The sequence below is a fragment of the Lissotriton vulgaris genome, chromosome 11 (genome assembly GCF_964263255.1).
Source record: "Lissotriton vulgaris chromosome 11, aLisVul1.2, whole genome shotgun sequence".
Lineage (NCBI taxonomy): Eukaryota > Metazoa > Chordata > Amphibia > Caudata > Salamandridae > Lissotriton > Lissotriton vulgaris.
Genome location: NC_141699.1, coordinates 398,437,708 through 398,454,766, shown reverse-complemented (window position 1 = coordinate 398,454,766; position 17,059 = coordinate 398,437,708). Strand labels below are relative to the sequence as shown.

At 47.8% G+C, this 17,059-nt stretch overlaps 1 protein-coding gene across 1 annotated transcript in view; it reads right to left on the bottom strand.

The window, feature by feature from the left end:
- The window catches only part of LOC147679864 (poly(ADP-ribose) glycohydrolase-like), a 471,979-nt gene that overhangs the window by 88,347 nt on the left and 366,573 nt on the right, over window positions 1-17,059 (bottom strand). The window contains exons 12-13 of the mRNA XM_086943423.1: window positions 1,876-1,954; window positions 1,402-1,510 (exon numbers count right to left, since the gene is read on the bottom strand). Of these exons, the coding sequence (XP_086799549.1) occupies window positions 1,402-1,510; window positions 1,876-1,954 (188 nt within the window). The remainder of the gene's footprint in view (window positions 1-1,401; window positions 1,511-1,875; window positions 1,955-17,059) is intronic.

The window sequence follows — 17,059 nt, the reverse complement described above, 5'->3', positions numbered from 1 at the left end:
CTTTTGTGAGTTTCTCCAAGGGCTTGAGGTAGAGCTTGCCACCTGTTCAAGAAGTCTCAGGAACAGCATAGACTTCAAGCTCTTCTGCCCTCAGCACTGGGGACTGTGTGTTTTGAACTGCGACAGAAGAAAAGCAACTCAACTATGTCTACAATGCTGCTGCCGACTCCATGTCCTGAAGGCCCCCGCATAGGCCGCAATGCCGCACCGTGACCCTGGTCTCACCGAAGCCGCCTGCTGATGCCGCCACCAAGCCACTGCTCGCACCGTGACATGTGGGCACCGTACTCCGCACCGCCTCACGCCAAAGCCTGAGCACTGCAGAGAGCACCGCCGCAATGCCGCACCGCTCTCACCGCCAATGCATGCTGATGCTGCCACCAAGCCGATGCTCGCAACGCGACCTGTGGGCACCGCACTCCGCACCGCCTCGCTTCACAACAATGCCTTGGCCTCCCCGACGCCGCTGCTCCACGCCGAAATAGACACCGCTGCTTGCACCGTGGTTCGAGGGCACCGCTCGTAAAGTTACACGATGCACAGCCCTTCCCCCACCGCAGCCTTGGCCTACCGACGCCGGCACCATCGACTCCCGTTCGTCAACCGACGTCAGCACTTCAGCAACTACGCCGCTGATTGCACCATGACCTGCAAGCACCGTGACGAGCCCCGCCTTCACCTCGCACCGCGACCCTGGTCTCACCGATGACACCATCTGAAGCCGCCATGGAGCAGCTGATCGCACCGTGACCTGAGGGCACTGCACTCCGCACTTTGCACTGCAACACCAGATGCCTGCCAACGCCAGCGCTGCGGATCCCAAAAGAAAGGAGCTCGACCTGCAACGTGAGTGACTTCAAGGGCCTCGGCGCCCTGCATCTCTATGCTCACGATGCCGTGATAGCCCAGGACGGAGCTATCGACATCAAGGAGCTGCTTTTAAAGCATATTTTGATAACTGTAGAATTTTAAGTACTTTATTGTGGATTCTTATCGTTTTTGGTCTGGTATATAAAAATATTGGCTATTTTTCTTAACTGGTATGGTGTCCTTTTGTAGTGCTTACACTGTATTACTGTCGTTATGCGCAAATGCTTTTCACACTGCCTCTAAGATAAGCCTGACTGCTCGTGACAAGCTACCAAGGGGGTGAGCAGGGGTTATTTTAGGAGTGCAACTCCCTTACATTGACTAGGAAGAAGGGTCCCTACTTGGACAAAGGTGCAAGCCCTGGCCAACTAGAGACCCCTATTTCTAACAACATGGACATCTTATTCATGCCTCGCAGCTGAGCTTGTTAGGATCACGCCTCTACCACAACCTACTAGGTCTGAGATTCTGCCCCTTTAGCTTAGCTCCAGGGTCCTCACCACAGTTTCCCAGACACACTGAAGCACCCACCTTGTTTAGGTCCCTTTCGATGCTTGCTCCAGTAAACTGCTCTCGTGTGTCACGAAATCGGATGGCATCAATGGCAACAATTTCAATGCAGCGTCTTTGCCAGGCGTCCCTGCACATTTTAAAAATAAGCAGAGACAATGTTACATGTTCTGAGGAAATAGAACTGGACCATCTCTTTACTCATTACCACCATTGGTTCTACCAGTTCATCTCAACCCAGACCTACAGCATCTCATGTTTTCAGTACATAGAACATACATCTCCACCAAGGAGGGGCAGGCCTGATAAGAAGCATTTCCTGCTTTTCTAGTATTGGTACTGATGCTACCCAGTTTCGACATGCCTACCGCTACCTCTTCCAGCACTGTATCCATGGTACAGCTCCCTCTACCCATGCCCTACACCTCCTCACACCACCAGTCATTATTGTGAAGTCATGCAAGGGACATTCATTTTCAAAGATTTCAGTCTTACCGTGGAGTTGAGTCTTTCATGGATTCTTTACATTCAAAATTCCTGCAGTATCCGGCATACCTGCTGTACTGTTCTGCTCCTGTAAAATATTAGATGTGTTATTCTCCTTCATATATCTCGCTTCTAATTCCAGGGCGTAGGAACACTACTGGAACTGCTTATCCCCCACCTCTGTGTGGTGAGTACAACCTCATATTCTAAGACGATCCCACCACCCCAAATTGAAACCCAAGTGTAGCCCTTGGTACCCCTCTGGCTCCTTAGGATCACACGTCCTATCATTGGTGGCTAGGATATAGATATCCATTTTATAAGGAAGAGCAGGAGGTACACAGCATAAGATATGAAGAGCAGAGGTCATGTCAGTGCCTGAAGTGGTGATCTACATAGTGGTGTGTTTAGGATTCATGCTGCCCTGCTTCCAGCACATAAAAATAGGCAGGAAAACATTTTGTTCATTTTGTTACAGGAACAATTAAACCATTACATCAAACAATAACACTTCTCAACTTCTGCTCAAGTACTAATGACTTTATACCATGGACATTCACTGATTAGAATCAATCCTTGAAAAACAGAAGTCCTAGAAAAACTCATTTCATGCCAACAAATAATCTCACATGTACCCTTCACTCGTTTCAAGCCCTAGTGCCCCCAAGATAAACTATTAAGGTTAAGCTGGAGATCGGGTTTGCAGGTTACCCCTGTCTCTCCTCACTGCGGGATTGCTCACCACAAGCAGTTTGGGGTAATTTTTAGGTGCTAGACTTGCAGGCTGTCAGTCACCATTTACTAAAAACCAAGGTAGGGAGTGTCCAAGTATGCTAGCACACTTAGATGGTTAGTAACCCAAAGTGTGACCTAAGCATTTTGCTCACATGCTGGAACTTTTCCAAATTTCCAGCACTGTGTCACCTATAAAAGCGGAGGTCACTGCGAACAAATGGAGTGGTAGGGAATCAGGCTTGTCCAGTGGATCAAATAGATCTAGTTTTAGTTCTTGTTGCTCTGAAATGGCTGTATATTCCGAGGGCATTCTTGGTGCAATGTGTAATTCTTTATCTGCTCTGGACCAGTGGCAGCTATCTTACCTTCCCAGCCCTTTGAAGTTTAATTCCCTGGTCCCTACATTTGACTCGGCTCGTCATCCAAAAGCCCTGCTTTAATGGGAAAATTCTGTGGTGGGTACTGTCGTCTGGCACTAGTGTTCACCAATATTGGTGTACTTCAATTGAATAATCAAGTTAATGACTTTGAGCATGTGACACCCCAGAGGCTGCAAGTTCAAGCATTCAATGCTAACTCTAGGCAGGGTAAGAGACAGAGATAGGACATGACACAATCCTAAAGACCCATAAATCTGATAAAGGCTATATATAACTTGAATGTAGGTTGGACTTTATTTCTATGTTGTTGGAATATGACAGTTAGGGACATGTTACCTACCCTGTACGCAACTGTTTGTGGAATGTAGTGCTGTAAAGCCACATGCTCTGCATACTTCTGCCATCTAGCTTTGGTCAAGGACATGTGCAACTTATTTTTCTCCGAAGAAGTCTTTTGAGTCACAAGGTATAGTGACTCCTCTTATTACTCGTAATGCCCATGGGCATCAGCTCTATTCTTAGATTTTCTTTCCCCACACAAAGGGTAATGATGAATTGGAGCAACAAAAAATAGAAAAAGATGTCGGCCAAAAGAGTTAGAAAGACAATGCAACCTGAGGCTTCCAGGGAGGAAGAATAGACCCATGTGAATTTACAGCACTACATGCCACGAAGAGATGCTTCCAGGGTAAGTAACATTTTATATTTGTGGCATGTGTAGCTGTAGGTGAAAAAACAACAATTGATGGACAGAATGTAGAAAACGTGCATACATTCCCCCCAGTACAGAGATCTAGGGCAAAATCCATAGTTCTTTTGCTCCCCATGCCATTCCAGTTTGAACCAAGCCATATGCAAATCAGTCTTGACCCTGTGCCCAATGGGAACAGTCCAGTCTGAACTGCCAGGCCAGGACCTCCCTGGACTGGAAACAAGCATCCTAGGACCAGTTTCGGGGTTTCACCCCTCATCAGCCACCGACAGCTTGACTTCAGTGGAATGGAGAGTACGGGACCCACGTCTGGGCATACCCGTCCCACTCGGGGTAACAAATGCAAAAAGAACAATTAATGGACAGAATGCAGAACAATGTCATACATTCACCCCAGTACAGAGATCTGGGCCTAAATCCATAGTTTTTGTGCTCCCCATGCCATTCCAGTTTGAACCCAACCATATGGAAATCAGTCTTGACCATGCGCCCTATGGGAACAGTCCAGTCCGGACTGCCAGGCCAGGTCCTCCCTGGACTGGAAACAGGCATCCTAGGACCGGTTTCCTGGTTTCACCCCTTATCAGCCAGGATAGCTTGACTCCAGTGGCATTGAGAGCCACGGTATGGCAGGGTATGCCCAGACATGGGTCCCTTGCTCACTTTGCCACTGGATTCAAGTTAGCCTGGCTGATGAGGGGTGTTACCCTAAAAACCGGTCACAGGAATCTTGTTTCCGGACCAGGGAAGACATGGCTTGGCAGTTCGGCTGGACTGTTCCAACGTGGGACAGGGCCAAGACTGATTTGCATATAGCTGTGCCTGAACTGGGGTGGCGAAGTGAGCTAAATAATGATGAATTCAACCTAGATGTGTGACTGAGGGTGAGTGTCTGAAATGTTTCAGCACTCCGTCCATCATCTCCTTGTATTTGCCATGTGTAACTGTAGGCACACATGCTGTGCATAGACTTAAAGCTGTTCTCACTGAGCAGGGGACAGCAGGAGGATGTTGCAGGGGCCTGGAAAAGTGTAGGCAGGTCAATTTCAATTAGCCCCGCGGGGAAGGGGTTAATGACAGTGACCCTGAAGAGTGAATGCATTTTCTGTTCAGAAGGAAGGCAGAAACTGCAGTTGGATAGATGTGTAGGTGAGACCTTATGTTTGTCAGGGAAGCAGGTAGCACACTATGTCTTGGACAGTCGGCTTGAGAGGGTCAATCTGTTTGGGGAGACAGTAATGGACAAATCTTTCCCATTTTGCTGCATAGCAGGCCTGTGTGGTGGGGCGGCGTGCCTCTTAGAGGATGGTCCTTTACTGAGAAAGGAGTTTGAGGTAGTCGAATTCTAGGATACAGGAGTCAAATCGCACGATAGACCTGTCTGTGATTTGAATGCCGGACTGTGCCCTGTTTCTTGGTAAGATCTGGCCGGCCAGGCAGCTTCTCGTGGGGCGCTAGGGATAGGTCGAGCAGAGTGGTGAACCTGAGTTGTCTGGCCCATGACTGTTTGCTGAAGCCCGCAAACCACGAATAGAAAGAGTGGCAGAGGTATACAATGGAAGGCAAATATCCAATAGTATTGCACATACACTGTGGATGTGGGAACCTGGGGGCGAGGCTTGGCGTTGTTGACAGTAGCCAAAAGGCCTACTTTGGGAAACCCAAATGATGGAAGTACAGGAGCTGGACTTGAGGGTGGAGTTCCCACACATTGACTTGCTGCGCATTTTGCTGAGCAGGTCTGCAAAATCGTTGTCTATTCCCAGCAAGTATTTGCGGTGAAATGCCCTAAGCTAATGCGGACAACTGTGGTGGGTGGGTGCCACCTTCTTTCTTGAGGTAGCACATAGCAGTCATGCTATCTGCGAGGATGAGGACCCCACTATGTGCTGAATGTGGCTGAAGAAGATTTTTAGTGGCTCCAGGTACATGATGTAGAAAACAAGTTTGTGGGCTGTCCACATGCCCTGAAAGGTTAAGTGTTGTAAATGTGCCCCCACCCGGTGAGGGGAGCTTCCGTTGTGATAGTCACTGCAGTACTGGGCCAAGGAAGGATCGAAGGGATGTCTGGCAGGGTGGCAATGAGTTCTAAGCAGTCACACTGCACTATGATTGTGTGGATCTTGCCAGCATGCCAGAAATTCCTGGTAGATGAAGTGTGACTGGAGGGAAGGGAAAGTGAGTCGCTACTTGGCAGAGGCAGTTCCCTTAGATGTTCTACTTTTCCTCTACCTCGAGAGATCTTCCCCTATTACCTCCCCTTGACTAGCCCGTGAAGGGCTCTTCTCTTGCTGCAACTTCCGATAGGAGGTTGTGGCTTTGGGCGAGGTGGTCTTGGGTCCCCTTTATACTGGGACCTCAGAAAGGAACCCCGGGAAGAAGGCATTTGAAGAGATTCAACAGCTTTTGCAGTGTCTGTGTCTTTGAAAAAATTTTTACGAGCATCTGGATAACCTGCGATCCGAAGAGGTGCTCCCCATCGAAGGGCAGGTGGAGCACATTCTGCTGTAGCTCTGGCTTGAAGTTAGAACCCGCAGCTAGGCATGGCAGCAAACTGGTATGCCAGAAGCTAGAATTTATAACCCCAGGGGAGGGAGCCTGTGGAAGTGGGCTCATACTTGGAGGATGTGGCCTTGGGCTGACTAAGTAACACCCAGATCACTTTTCTGGAGCAGGAGTTCACCAACAATTAAATCCAGGAGCTGATACAACTGCAGGCTGGCAGAGCCCCTTTGACTGATGGGCTCCCTGCCGAATTCTAAAAGACATATGTTGCCTTTCTGGCCCAATCCTACTCACTGTTTTCAGGGAGGCAAGACAAGTGAGACATATCCCTGTGACCATGCACAAGCCCTTAATCAAAACATTGCTGAAGCCTGGAAAGCCCTGGACCAGTGTGAAATGCAAAAAACAACAGTTGATGGACAGAATGCAGAACAATGTCATACATTCACCCCAGTACAGAGATCAGGGCCTAAATCCATCGTTATTTTGCTCACCATGCCATTCCAGTTTGAACCCAGCCATATGCAAATCAGTCTCGACCCTGTGCCCCATGGGAACAGTCCAGCCCGAACTGCCAAGCCAGGTCCTCCCTGGACTGGAAACAAGCATCCTAGGACCGGTTTCGGGCTTTCAGCCCTCTTCAGCCAGGATAGCTTGATTACAGCGGCATGGAGAGCACGGGACTCACGTCTGAGCATACCCGTCCCACTCGGGGTGACAAATGCAAAAACAACAGTTGATGGACAGAATGCAGAACAATGTCCTACATTCACCCCAGTACAGAGATCTGGGCCTAAATCCATCGTTTTTTTGCTCACCATGCCATTCCAGTTTGAACCCAGCCATATGCAAATCAGTCTTGACCCTGTGCCCCATGGGAACAGTCTAGCCCGAACTGCCAAGCCAGGTCCTCCCTGGACTGGAAACAAGCATCCTAGGACCGGTTTCGGGTTTTCAGCCCTCTTCAGCCAGGATAGCTTGATTCCAGTGGCATGGAGAGCACGGGATGCAAAAACAACAGTTGTTGGACAGAATACAGAACAATGCAGAACAATGTCATACATTCACCCCAGTACAGAGATCTAGGCCTAAATCCATCCATCCACCTGATTGTAGGAAGCTGGCTCTGTATATACTATACCAAAGTGAGGTATTGTGTGCAAAGAGTCCAGTGGAACCCAAAATGTAGGCAGAGGCAAAAGTAGATCGCACCTTACTCTCCATTTGTGGAAGTGTGGTCGAGGAGTAAGGCTGTATCTTAGGACAGTGTTAAGCATTTGTTGTACACACTCAGTCAGCAAATGATTTCACACACTCAAAGACTGAACTTCAGACCATTTGTTTTTGTATAAAAATATTATTTTTGTTATTTTATTTTCTAGAACCAAGCAAGCCTGGCACAGGTAAGCAATAAATACTTTACAGTAGTAATGCAGTTGTAACACAGTTTGGATTGCAACTGTATATGCACTCTGTTTTGATTACAGTGTTGTTACTGAAAATGCAATGGTTTGGAAATACAGTAAATAGTTTGTATAGGCTTTTTAGTAAAATGAGGCACAGGGACAATGATTTGCATATAGCCATTGTCTGACCTAGGGTGGTGTGGAGAGCAAAAAAACGATGGATTTAGGCCCAGATCTTTGTACTGGGGTGAATGTAAGACATTGTTCTGCATTCTGTCCATCAACTGTGTTTTTTGTAATTTTCACCCCGAGTGGGCTGGGTATGCTCAGACGTGAGTCCCAGGCTCTCCACATCACTGGAGTCAAGCTATCCAGGCTGAAGAAGGCTGATAGCCAGAAACCGGTCCTTGGATGCTTGATTCCGGTCTAGGCATGGCTTGGTAGTTCGGGCTGGACTATTCCCATGAGGCACAGGGTCAAGGCTGATTTGCATATAGCCATTGTCTGACCTAGAGTGGTGTGGAGAGCAAAAAAACGATGGATTTAGGCACAGGTCTTTGTACTGGGGTGCATGTAAGACATTGTTCTGCATTCTGTCCATCAACTGTGTTTTTTGCAATTTTTAGTAAAATGACCAGTAGATTACTTTGCAGAATACTTTTCTTACACAGTGCAGTATACTTGGATACTGCACTGGGACATTTCCTGTAAACAGGTGAGTAAAAGCGTTTTTGTTATTTAGTACAATTTTAAAAAGATCTTAGATTTTCCAACTCCACACAGAAAAACAGTCAATGTTATCCTATGGAGGAAATATGGTTATCGGTTCAAAGGTAAGTATTCGGTTGTGGGAGTTGGGTTTCTGGGGTTAGACTCAGGGGTCCCCCAGGGTCAAGGATGCACTCTTGTTTGGGGCGCAAGGTGGGGCACGAGGAAGATGCCAGCACAGTTGTGAGGCTCTTGCAGCTCGGAGCAATCATCCATTCAATTATCCTTCCCAGGAGGTCCCAAGCGCAAAATAATTAATGCCTCGAGGTGACTGAATACCTGTGCACCTATGCTGTGAGTTTGGTGCATATCGCAAGCTCCGCTCTGCAGTTATTCCCACAACTTGCTGCCACAGCTGAGAGAGCCCGATCCGCCCGGAGCTGCTGCTGGATGCAAGGTGTCACTGGAGCAAAAGGCGCCCACGAGGTGACTGGGCCCTGTCGGAACTGCCTGCGATCTCCAGTGACTGGAATAAGGGGGTGAGTGTGCAAGGGCCTGCTTCTGGCATTGACTGATAAATACACCGCCTTTCCCTACGGACCGAACCGGGGCAGTGCCTCCTCCTTGCTTCGCCCCCACAAACCTTCTTCTGCTCCACAGAGCGAGACGCACCGCAACTGCCGCTTTTCCCTGAATGACGGGCTACTACTAGCAACGCCACACAACTCCCCCACATATACCGGTCAAGCCACGGCAAGGCTCCCACCGCCAAACCATTTGCAGACTGTGTAGCGGCTGTTAGTCCTGTTTGCTTGCACCGGCGGTCGCGTGGCCCCTCATACCTGCCTCACGGGATTCGCGGCAGCCATTGCTCTGCTCTTCCTTCACCTGAGTGTCACTGCTGTCTGGCGATCTGGCTGTTAACTCCCCTCCAGTTTAAGAGACGCTGACACAGGGCAACAGAGCAGTCAGCCTGGACTCTGCATAAGTGCTTGCTGCCTTACCCTGTAGGACATTGGAACATTGCTCCTTGGCCTAAAAAATGCCACGTGGTCACGACAGGGTTGACTGTGAACCCTCAGACCCATTGGCCAGTATTGTTCCTCTGCTGCTCCTTGCCACGCCGCCTTCCTGGACCTACTCACAACTGTGTGACCTCACGTGGCTTACTGCCCCTACTATTTGCGCGGACCGAGCGTGAACTGGGCTCCTTGGTCCGCGTGCACGGGGTCTGCTCATCATAGATTCATCCATTACCGCTGCTCCCTCCAGTTGCAAAACATTAAACATGGGGAAGCCATATGCAAGGCAGCTGCGGTTGACTTATGAGGCAAAGAAAAGCGCATGTCTCCACCAAGAAGAACCTGACGGAATAATTATTATTATTATTATTATGTTTCTTATATAGCGCCAGAATCGACCCCCGAAGGGGTATCTCCGCGCTTGCCTTGGGAACCCGTCCTGGCTTTTCCCTGTGAGATAGCCCCTACAGGGCATCCCCAAGGTGAAAGCCAGGCATCCCGCCGCGGGGGGGCCGTTGTGGAGATTAAGCAAGCTTAATGCCCAGAGTTGCAGAGTGTGAACCCATGATTAGGTCAGGCGCCGAAGCGAGAATTATCGAGTCCATGGACATTTGTGCTCAAGACCCTGCCGCGTCGGGAATTGAACCCTGGTCCCGGGACTGACCTCTGCTTCAGGGTCTGCCTGCTCTAACCAGTGAGCCACACTTCTCCACAATGCGCAGGGGACAGCTCTCCCATCAGACGAAGATGTAAAAACCATTCTCCTTGAGGTCAGTCAGGGCCTCTCTACCATCGCGGACAAAATGGATGCCATGACCACGCGCATGGATGCCATTGTGCAAAAACTTGACAGCCATGAAGAGCGCTTTAAAGAAACAAAGCGCAGTATCTCTGATGCTGAAGACACCACGTCTCATATTCAGGCAAATGTGGCACAAATGGACAAACTTCTGAAGATTATAGCAGCGAAGAACGAAGACATCAAAGCTAGAAGCCGGCGCAACATACGCATACTTGGCATCCCGGAAAGCACCAACACTGGAAAGATGGAGGAGTACGTAGAAAGACTGCTGCTAGCAACGATTGGCGCTGAAGCCCTCTCTTCCCAATTTATTGTCGAACGTGCACATCAGTCGCTGGGTCCTCGACCGCCACCGGGGAGCACGCCAAGGCCTATCATCAACCGGCTTCTCAATTATCGGGATGTTTCCCTCCAGATGGCCCAAGAGAAAAGAAAAGCTTAGCTTTGAGGGCAATGCGTTCACCATTTACCCAGACTTCACAACAGCTGTCCAGGAAGGGAGATGCAAGTTCCTCCCCGCTAAACAGAAACTCCGTCAGGCTAAAATAGACTATGCCCTGTTATATCCTGCCCGGCTGAGAATCACGCATCAAGGCAAACAACTCTTCTTCACTATACCTCAACAAGTGGATGACTTCTTGAAGCGCCTTAAACGTCAAAATAATACCTCTGCCTCACCGGACGCTTCACCTAGACCAGCATCGCCGTCCACAGAGTAACTTTCATTTGCGGCATACAGAGTATACACCCTATGATGCCTGGGGCATCGCGAAGACACGATATTGCGGTAATGCCGAACTATACATCATCCAGAGCGAGGTTGTTCGTCACTGTAGAACAGATAAGTAATAAATTGAGTCCACAAGACAATAAACAACAAGCACCCTCAGCTCTCTCAGAGGTCGTCAATCCCATCAATCTGACTCTTTGAGGGAGAGGTGTGAATGTGCATGACCCTAGATGATGCCCCCAGAGGGCGTTCCCCCTTTGAACTCTGCTGCAAAGTTGCACGCAGCCTGTTTATGACATATTTGGGTGATTGGGCGGGGTGGGGAAGGTAATTCTAGCATGTTTGGGATACTTCAGTTGGTGGGGGGGTGGGTGTTCATCTTTGAGTTTCTTGATATATACAAGACACAGCATGACAGACAGAAGGAAAATGCTACTTACCAGTATGCATCTGTTCTTGGCATGTAGAGCTGCAGATTCTCACACTTAGCATTAGATCACCATCTGGTGTTGGGCTCGGATGATTGCATGTTGTTGTCGTCTTGGAAGAAGTCTTTGTAGTCATGAGATAGGTGACTCCTCCCTTGGACGATAGTGCGCATGGGCATCGACTCCATCCTTAGATTGTTTTTCGCCATGATGGGAAATGATGGAGTTAGTAGAAAGAAAAAAGATGTCCATGTATGTATATCTAATTAAGATAGAACTGGAACAGATACAGGTCCCGGGGAGGCGGGTGGGCGTGTGAGAATCTGCAGCTCTACATGCCGAGAACAGATGCATACTGGTAAGTAGAATTTTCCGTTCAAGGTATATGAGCTGCAGATCTCACAATTAGCATAGACTATACAGCAGTGTCTCCCCTAGCGGTGGTCCCCTGTATCTGTTGCAGTAGTTTGAAAGAGAGTTTTGAGGACAGCTTGGCCTACAGCAGCTTGCTCCTTGGCTTGCACATCAACACCACAGTGTTTAGTGAATGTGTGTGGTGTAGAGCATGTTGCTGCCTTACAGATGTCTTCTAGGGGAATGTTCCCTAAGAAAACCATAGAGGCTTCTAGTTTGCGTGTGAAATGCGCTCTAGGAGGAATTGTTAATGTTTGTTTTGCTTTTTGATAGCATATTTGGATACATTTTACAATCCACCTTGCAATCCCAACTTTAGAGATGGGATTGCCTTTATGTGGGTGAGAGAAAGCTACAAACAATTGTTTTGTTTTGTTTTGCGAAAGGATTTAGTTCTGTCAATGTAATAAAGACGGGCTCTTTTCACGTCTAGGGTGTGTAGAGCTCTTTCTGCTACAGTCTGCATTTTGAAAAAACACTGGCAACTCCACTGATTGATAAAGATGAAATGGAGTGATGACTTTAGGAAGGAATTTTGGATTTGTTCTGAGGACCACTTTGTTACGATGTAATTGTAAAAATGGTTCCTGTATAGTGAAAGCTTGAATCTCACTTACTCTTCTAAGAGAGGTAATGGCAACTAGGAAAGCTGTTTACCATGTGAGGAACTGTAGTTCACATTTGTGTAAAAGTTCAAATGGGGGTTCCATGAGCCTGGTAAGAACAATATTTAGGTTCCACGCTGGGGAGGGTGGTAACCTAGGAGGAATGATTCTTTTTAATCCTTCCATAAATGCTTTAATTGCAGAGACTCTAAATAGTGACACATGTTGTCTGTTTTGCAAGTACACAGCAAGTGCTGCTAGATGTAAACGTATAGATGAGTATGCTAGATTACATCTTTGTAAGTGCAGTAGATAGCAAATGATATTCTGGGTGGTAGCATCCATTGGGTCAATATGATTATTAGTGCAGTAAATAGCAAACCTTTTACAGTTTGCAGCACAGCATGCTCTAGTAGTGGGTCGTCTAGCTTCTTTAATGATGGTCATACAGTCTGGTGGCAGGTTAAGTTAACCAAACTAAGACTTCAGGAGCCAGATCCAGATTCAGTTGCCTGGATGTCTGATCTCTCCATGGTTCTGCGTTAACAGGGATAGGGACAGGCACAGTCTTTGGTGTGGAACTAGTGAGAGTTCTTGCAGCGTTGTAAACCGCAGTTGGCGTGCCCATGTGGGAGCTACTAAGATTAGTTTGAGAGACTGTTGTCGGAGCTTGCGTACCACTAGTGGGAGTGGCGGAAAAGCGTACGCAAATCTACCGGACCAGTTCATCCATATCGCATTGCCCTTGGACAACGGGTGTGGAAACCTGGCGGCGAAGGTTGGGCATTTTGCGTTTTCATGTGTGGTGAACAGATCTATGTCTGGTTGGCCCCACTTGTGGAAAAATGGTAGAAAAACTTGTGGATGTAGTTCCAATTTGTGAATCGGTTGTGTCTGTCGACTTAACAGATCTGTCATCTGATTGTGAACTCCTGGAAGGTGTTCGGCTAGTAGATATATTTTTTGTGGAATGGCCCATCTACAAATGTTTTGTGCAAGCTGGGACAGTTGCGGAGAATGTGCACCTCCTTGTTTTAGTATGTAGTACATGGCTGTCATGTTGTCCGTCCGGATCAAGACAGCTTTGTTCTGCACATATACTTGGAAGGATTTTAGTGCTAGGAATATTGCTAACAGTACCAGGTGATTGATGTGGAGCACTTTTTGTTGAGTGGTCCATCTTCCCTGGGTTGTATGGTCTAGGAGATGGGCTCCCCATCCTGCGAGAGATGCGTCTGTTGTAAGTACTATATGTGGAACAGGTTCGAGGAACGGCTGCCCATTGGACAAGTTTTTGTTGTTCCACCACTGCAGAGAGCGATGTGTGCGGTTGTCCACCAACACCAGATCCGTAAGTTGTGCTTGAGCCTTATTCCACTGACGTGCTAGACATTCTTGTAATGGACACATTTGAAGTCTTGCATATGGTACAATAAAAATGCAAGATGCCATCATGCCTATCAGTTGCATGAACACTGGCTGGGAAAGAGTGTTGGTCTTGACATTTTTTGACTAAGGCTTGAATGCTCGCTATCCTGGCTGGACTGGGATAAGCTAGAGCTGTTTATTGTAGCTCCTAGATATTGGTGTATATGAGAGGGCTGGAGATGCGACTTGGTGAGTTGATCGTGAACCCCAAGTTGTGTAATGTTTGAATTGTTTGATGAGGGTGTTGAACACACTGATTGAACTACCTGGCTTTTATCCGTCAGTCGTCTAGATATGGGAACACATGGATGTGTTGTCTTCTGAGATGTGCTGCTACTACTGCAAGGCACTTTGTGAACACTCTCAGTGCAGTTGTCACCCCGAATGGAAGGACCTTGAACTGATAGTTTTGTCCGTCTAGTACAAACCTTAGATACTTCATGTGGGAAGGATGTATGGGAATGAGGAAGTAGGCGTCCTTGAGATCTAGTGTGGCAAGGAAATCGCCTTGTTGTAACAGTGGGAGCATTTGTTGTAAAGTGATCATGTGAAAATGATCTGAGTGTATATACAGGTTGAGGGGCCAGAGATCGAGAATTGGTCTTAGTGTCCCATCCTTCTTGGGTATTAGGAACTACAGCGAGTAAACACCTGTTCCCTGATGTTGTAAGGGAACTAGCTCTATTGCGTGTTTTTGAAGCAATGAGAGAACATCTTGTTTTAGTAGCGTAAGATGTTCTGTGGACATGGGACGCTGTCTGGGTGGTATATGTGGAGGGGTAGCTGTAAGTTCTTGGCAAGTACCAAACTGGATAATTTGTCTCACCCACTTGTCTGTTGTGATGGAATTCCAGACAGGTAGGAACTGTGCTAATCTCCCCTCGACAGGGAGTGGAATGTTGTGGGGGGAGCGGAAGGAAGTCACTGTTTTATGGTGGGAGAGGTACGATTGGTGGTGTTACCTCGACGTCTTCCTTTATTGCTGTTTCCTCTGTATCCGCCTCTAAAATATCCTCTGCTGGGGGATGTTTGTGTATTGGCTTTAAAGGAAGATGAGTTGTCTGCTCCCATTTGTTTAGAGGCTCCTCTGTAAAAGGAGCGGCGAAAGGAGTCTCGTGTTTGTGGGGACTGTAAAGCTCCCATAGATTTGTTAGTCTCAGTGTCTTTCTTCATCTTTTCTAGTACAGTGTCCACAGCCGGGCCAAAAAAGCTGTTGTTGGTTAAATGGCTGATTAAGGATAGTAGTCTGGACCTCTTGTTTAAAACCGGAGATGCGTAGCCATGCGTGGCATCTAAGGAGGACTCTGGTATTTATTGCTCGAGAGGCAGTGTCGACTGCATCAAGTGCACATTTGATTGAAGCATTTGAGATTAGCTTACCCTCTTGGATTAGATACCCTCTTGGATTAGATCATTTGCTTGTGTTTTATATTTGTCAGGCAAATGCTGTAGTAGTGTTTCTAACTGGTCGTAATGGGCTCTGTCATATCTTACGAGCAGTGATTGTGTGTTAGCTATGCGCCAGGTATTGCCTACTTGGGCAGCTATTTTTTACCAGAAGCGTCTAGCAGTTTCGACTCTTTATCAGGAGGTGGCGCTTCTCCTGATGTTACCCTGATGTTAGGAGTTAGCGCGCTTCCTAGCATTGGAAACAACCAGAGAATCTAAGGGCAGCTGTCCCTTAATGTAGGCAGGATCAACAGGGGCAGGCCTATACTTCTTTTCTATTCTGGGGTTTAGAATCCTAGCATGCACAGGATCTTTAAACACTTCGGTGGCATGCTTAATGACCCCTTTAATCATGGGTAATATTTTTACTGACTTGTGGGACTGTTCAAAAGTATCTAATAAAAACTCCTCTTCTGCCTCATCTGAGTGCATTGTGACACCATGATAGATGGCAGCTTTATTAATTAAGTGTCCAAAACCAATATTATCTTCTGGAGGAGATGGTTTTGAGGGGTATGTGTGTGGATCTGGGATGTCCGGTATGTCTTGTGGGACAGGGTACTTCCAATCAGGTGGGTCATTTGGGTACGTAAAAGGGTCATCTGGGTCATCTCCTACTTCTATGTCATCATCATCATCTTTATGAGGAGGTTTATGAGGTGGAGACAAATGAGGTGGAGAATTTTGAGGAGTGATAGGTTTAGGGAGAGGAGGTGGGTTAGAAGAAGTATAGGAGAAGAAGGGTGCATAGGCGATGTGGCAGAGTCTTTCTTCACAGGCACTGGAGGAACAGGTGCTGTGTCTAACTTCCTCTTTCTATATGGTGCAGTGGTAACATCTCCTGTCTCTGGATCAATATAGTTTCTGCTTAGGATCAGGATGAAAAAGCTCCTCTTCCGGAGGAACCGCTTTCGGCGCCGTTTTTTCCGGTTCCGAGCAGGGTTGTTGTTTGTTTTTGTCCTTAGCCTTAGGAGCCGTGATAGAGTCCTTTGGCGTAGGTTTTGGCTCCAGGGATCTTGGTTTCGGAGCCGAAGCTAGTTTCTTTGGTATGGAAGCGTCCGAAGCCGGCTTGTCTACGGGCTTGGGAGTTTTCGGGCCAGATTTATCTTTTGAAGTCGACGGTGTGTGAAGTTGTTTCAGAGCTGGGACTTCTTTCGGTTTTGGTGCAGACGGCACTGGTGGGATCGGCACATGCGGTTTGCTCGGTCCCGAGGTACCGGAAGGCTTTTGGATTTTCTTCGGAGCCGGGCTTGAGGGTGTGGCTCCTGAAGTATGTTTTCGGTCGCAACTGGGCCCATCAGGCGGAGTGTTGACCATTGCCTTTGATTTTGGTGGGGGGGTTGGGGTTGGGGTAGAGGCAGTAGTACTCACTCATTGACCCAGAGTGATGATGGAGTCATCGGAGTCATCTGCTTCGGATACGATTTCGAGATCATCGGAATCTTCTTCTGGGACATCTGGGCCTTCGTCGAAGATGTCCTCTGGTTCCGGAGCTGATCTCTGCATGATGTTTCGACGGGCCCTTCGATCTCGAATGGTCTTTTTCGAACGAAAGGATGTGCAGGCTGGACAGCTGTACTCGTCGTGTTCAGGTGATAAGCACAGGTTACAGACCTTATGATGGTCACTATGCAGGAATTTTGCTCCACACTGGCGGCATTTCTTGGATGGTGTCCTTTCCATGAGCTGTAGGCCTCACGGCGTGGATAGGCCCACCGGCCCGCGTCGACGACCGGAATCAAGCTGATGAAGTCGAGTCGAGGGTCGAGATGTTTAAAAGTTAATCTGAAGAATTTAAGTACTTTTTTTGCGTCAAACTACTTGGAAAGTAGATTTCGAACCGGAGCCGAAAAGTTACATCCGAACCCA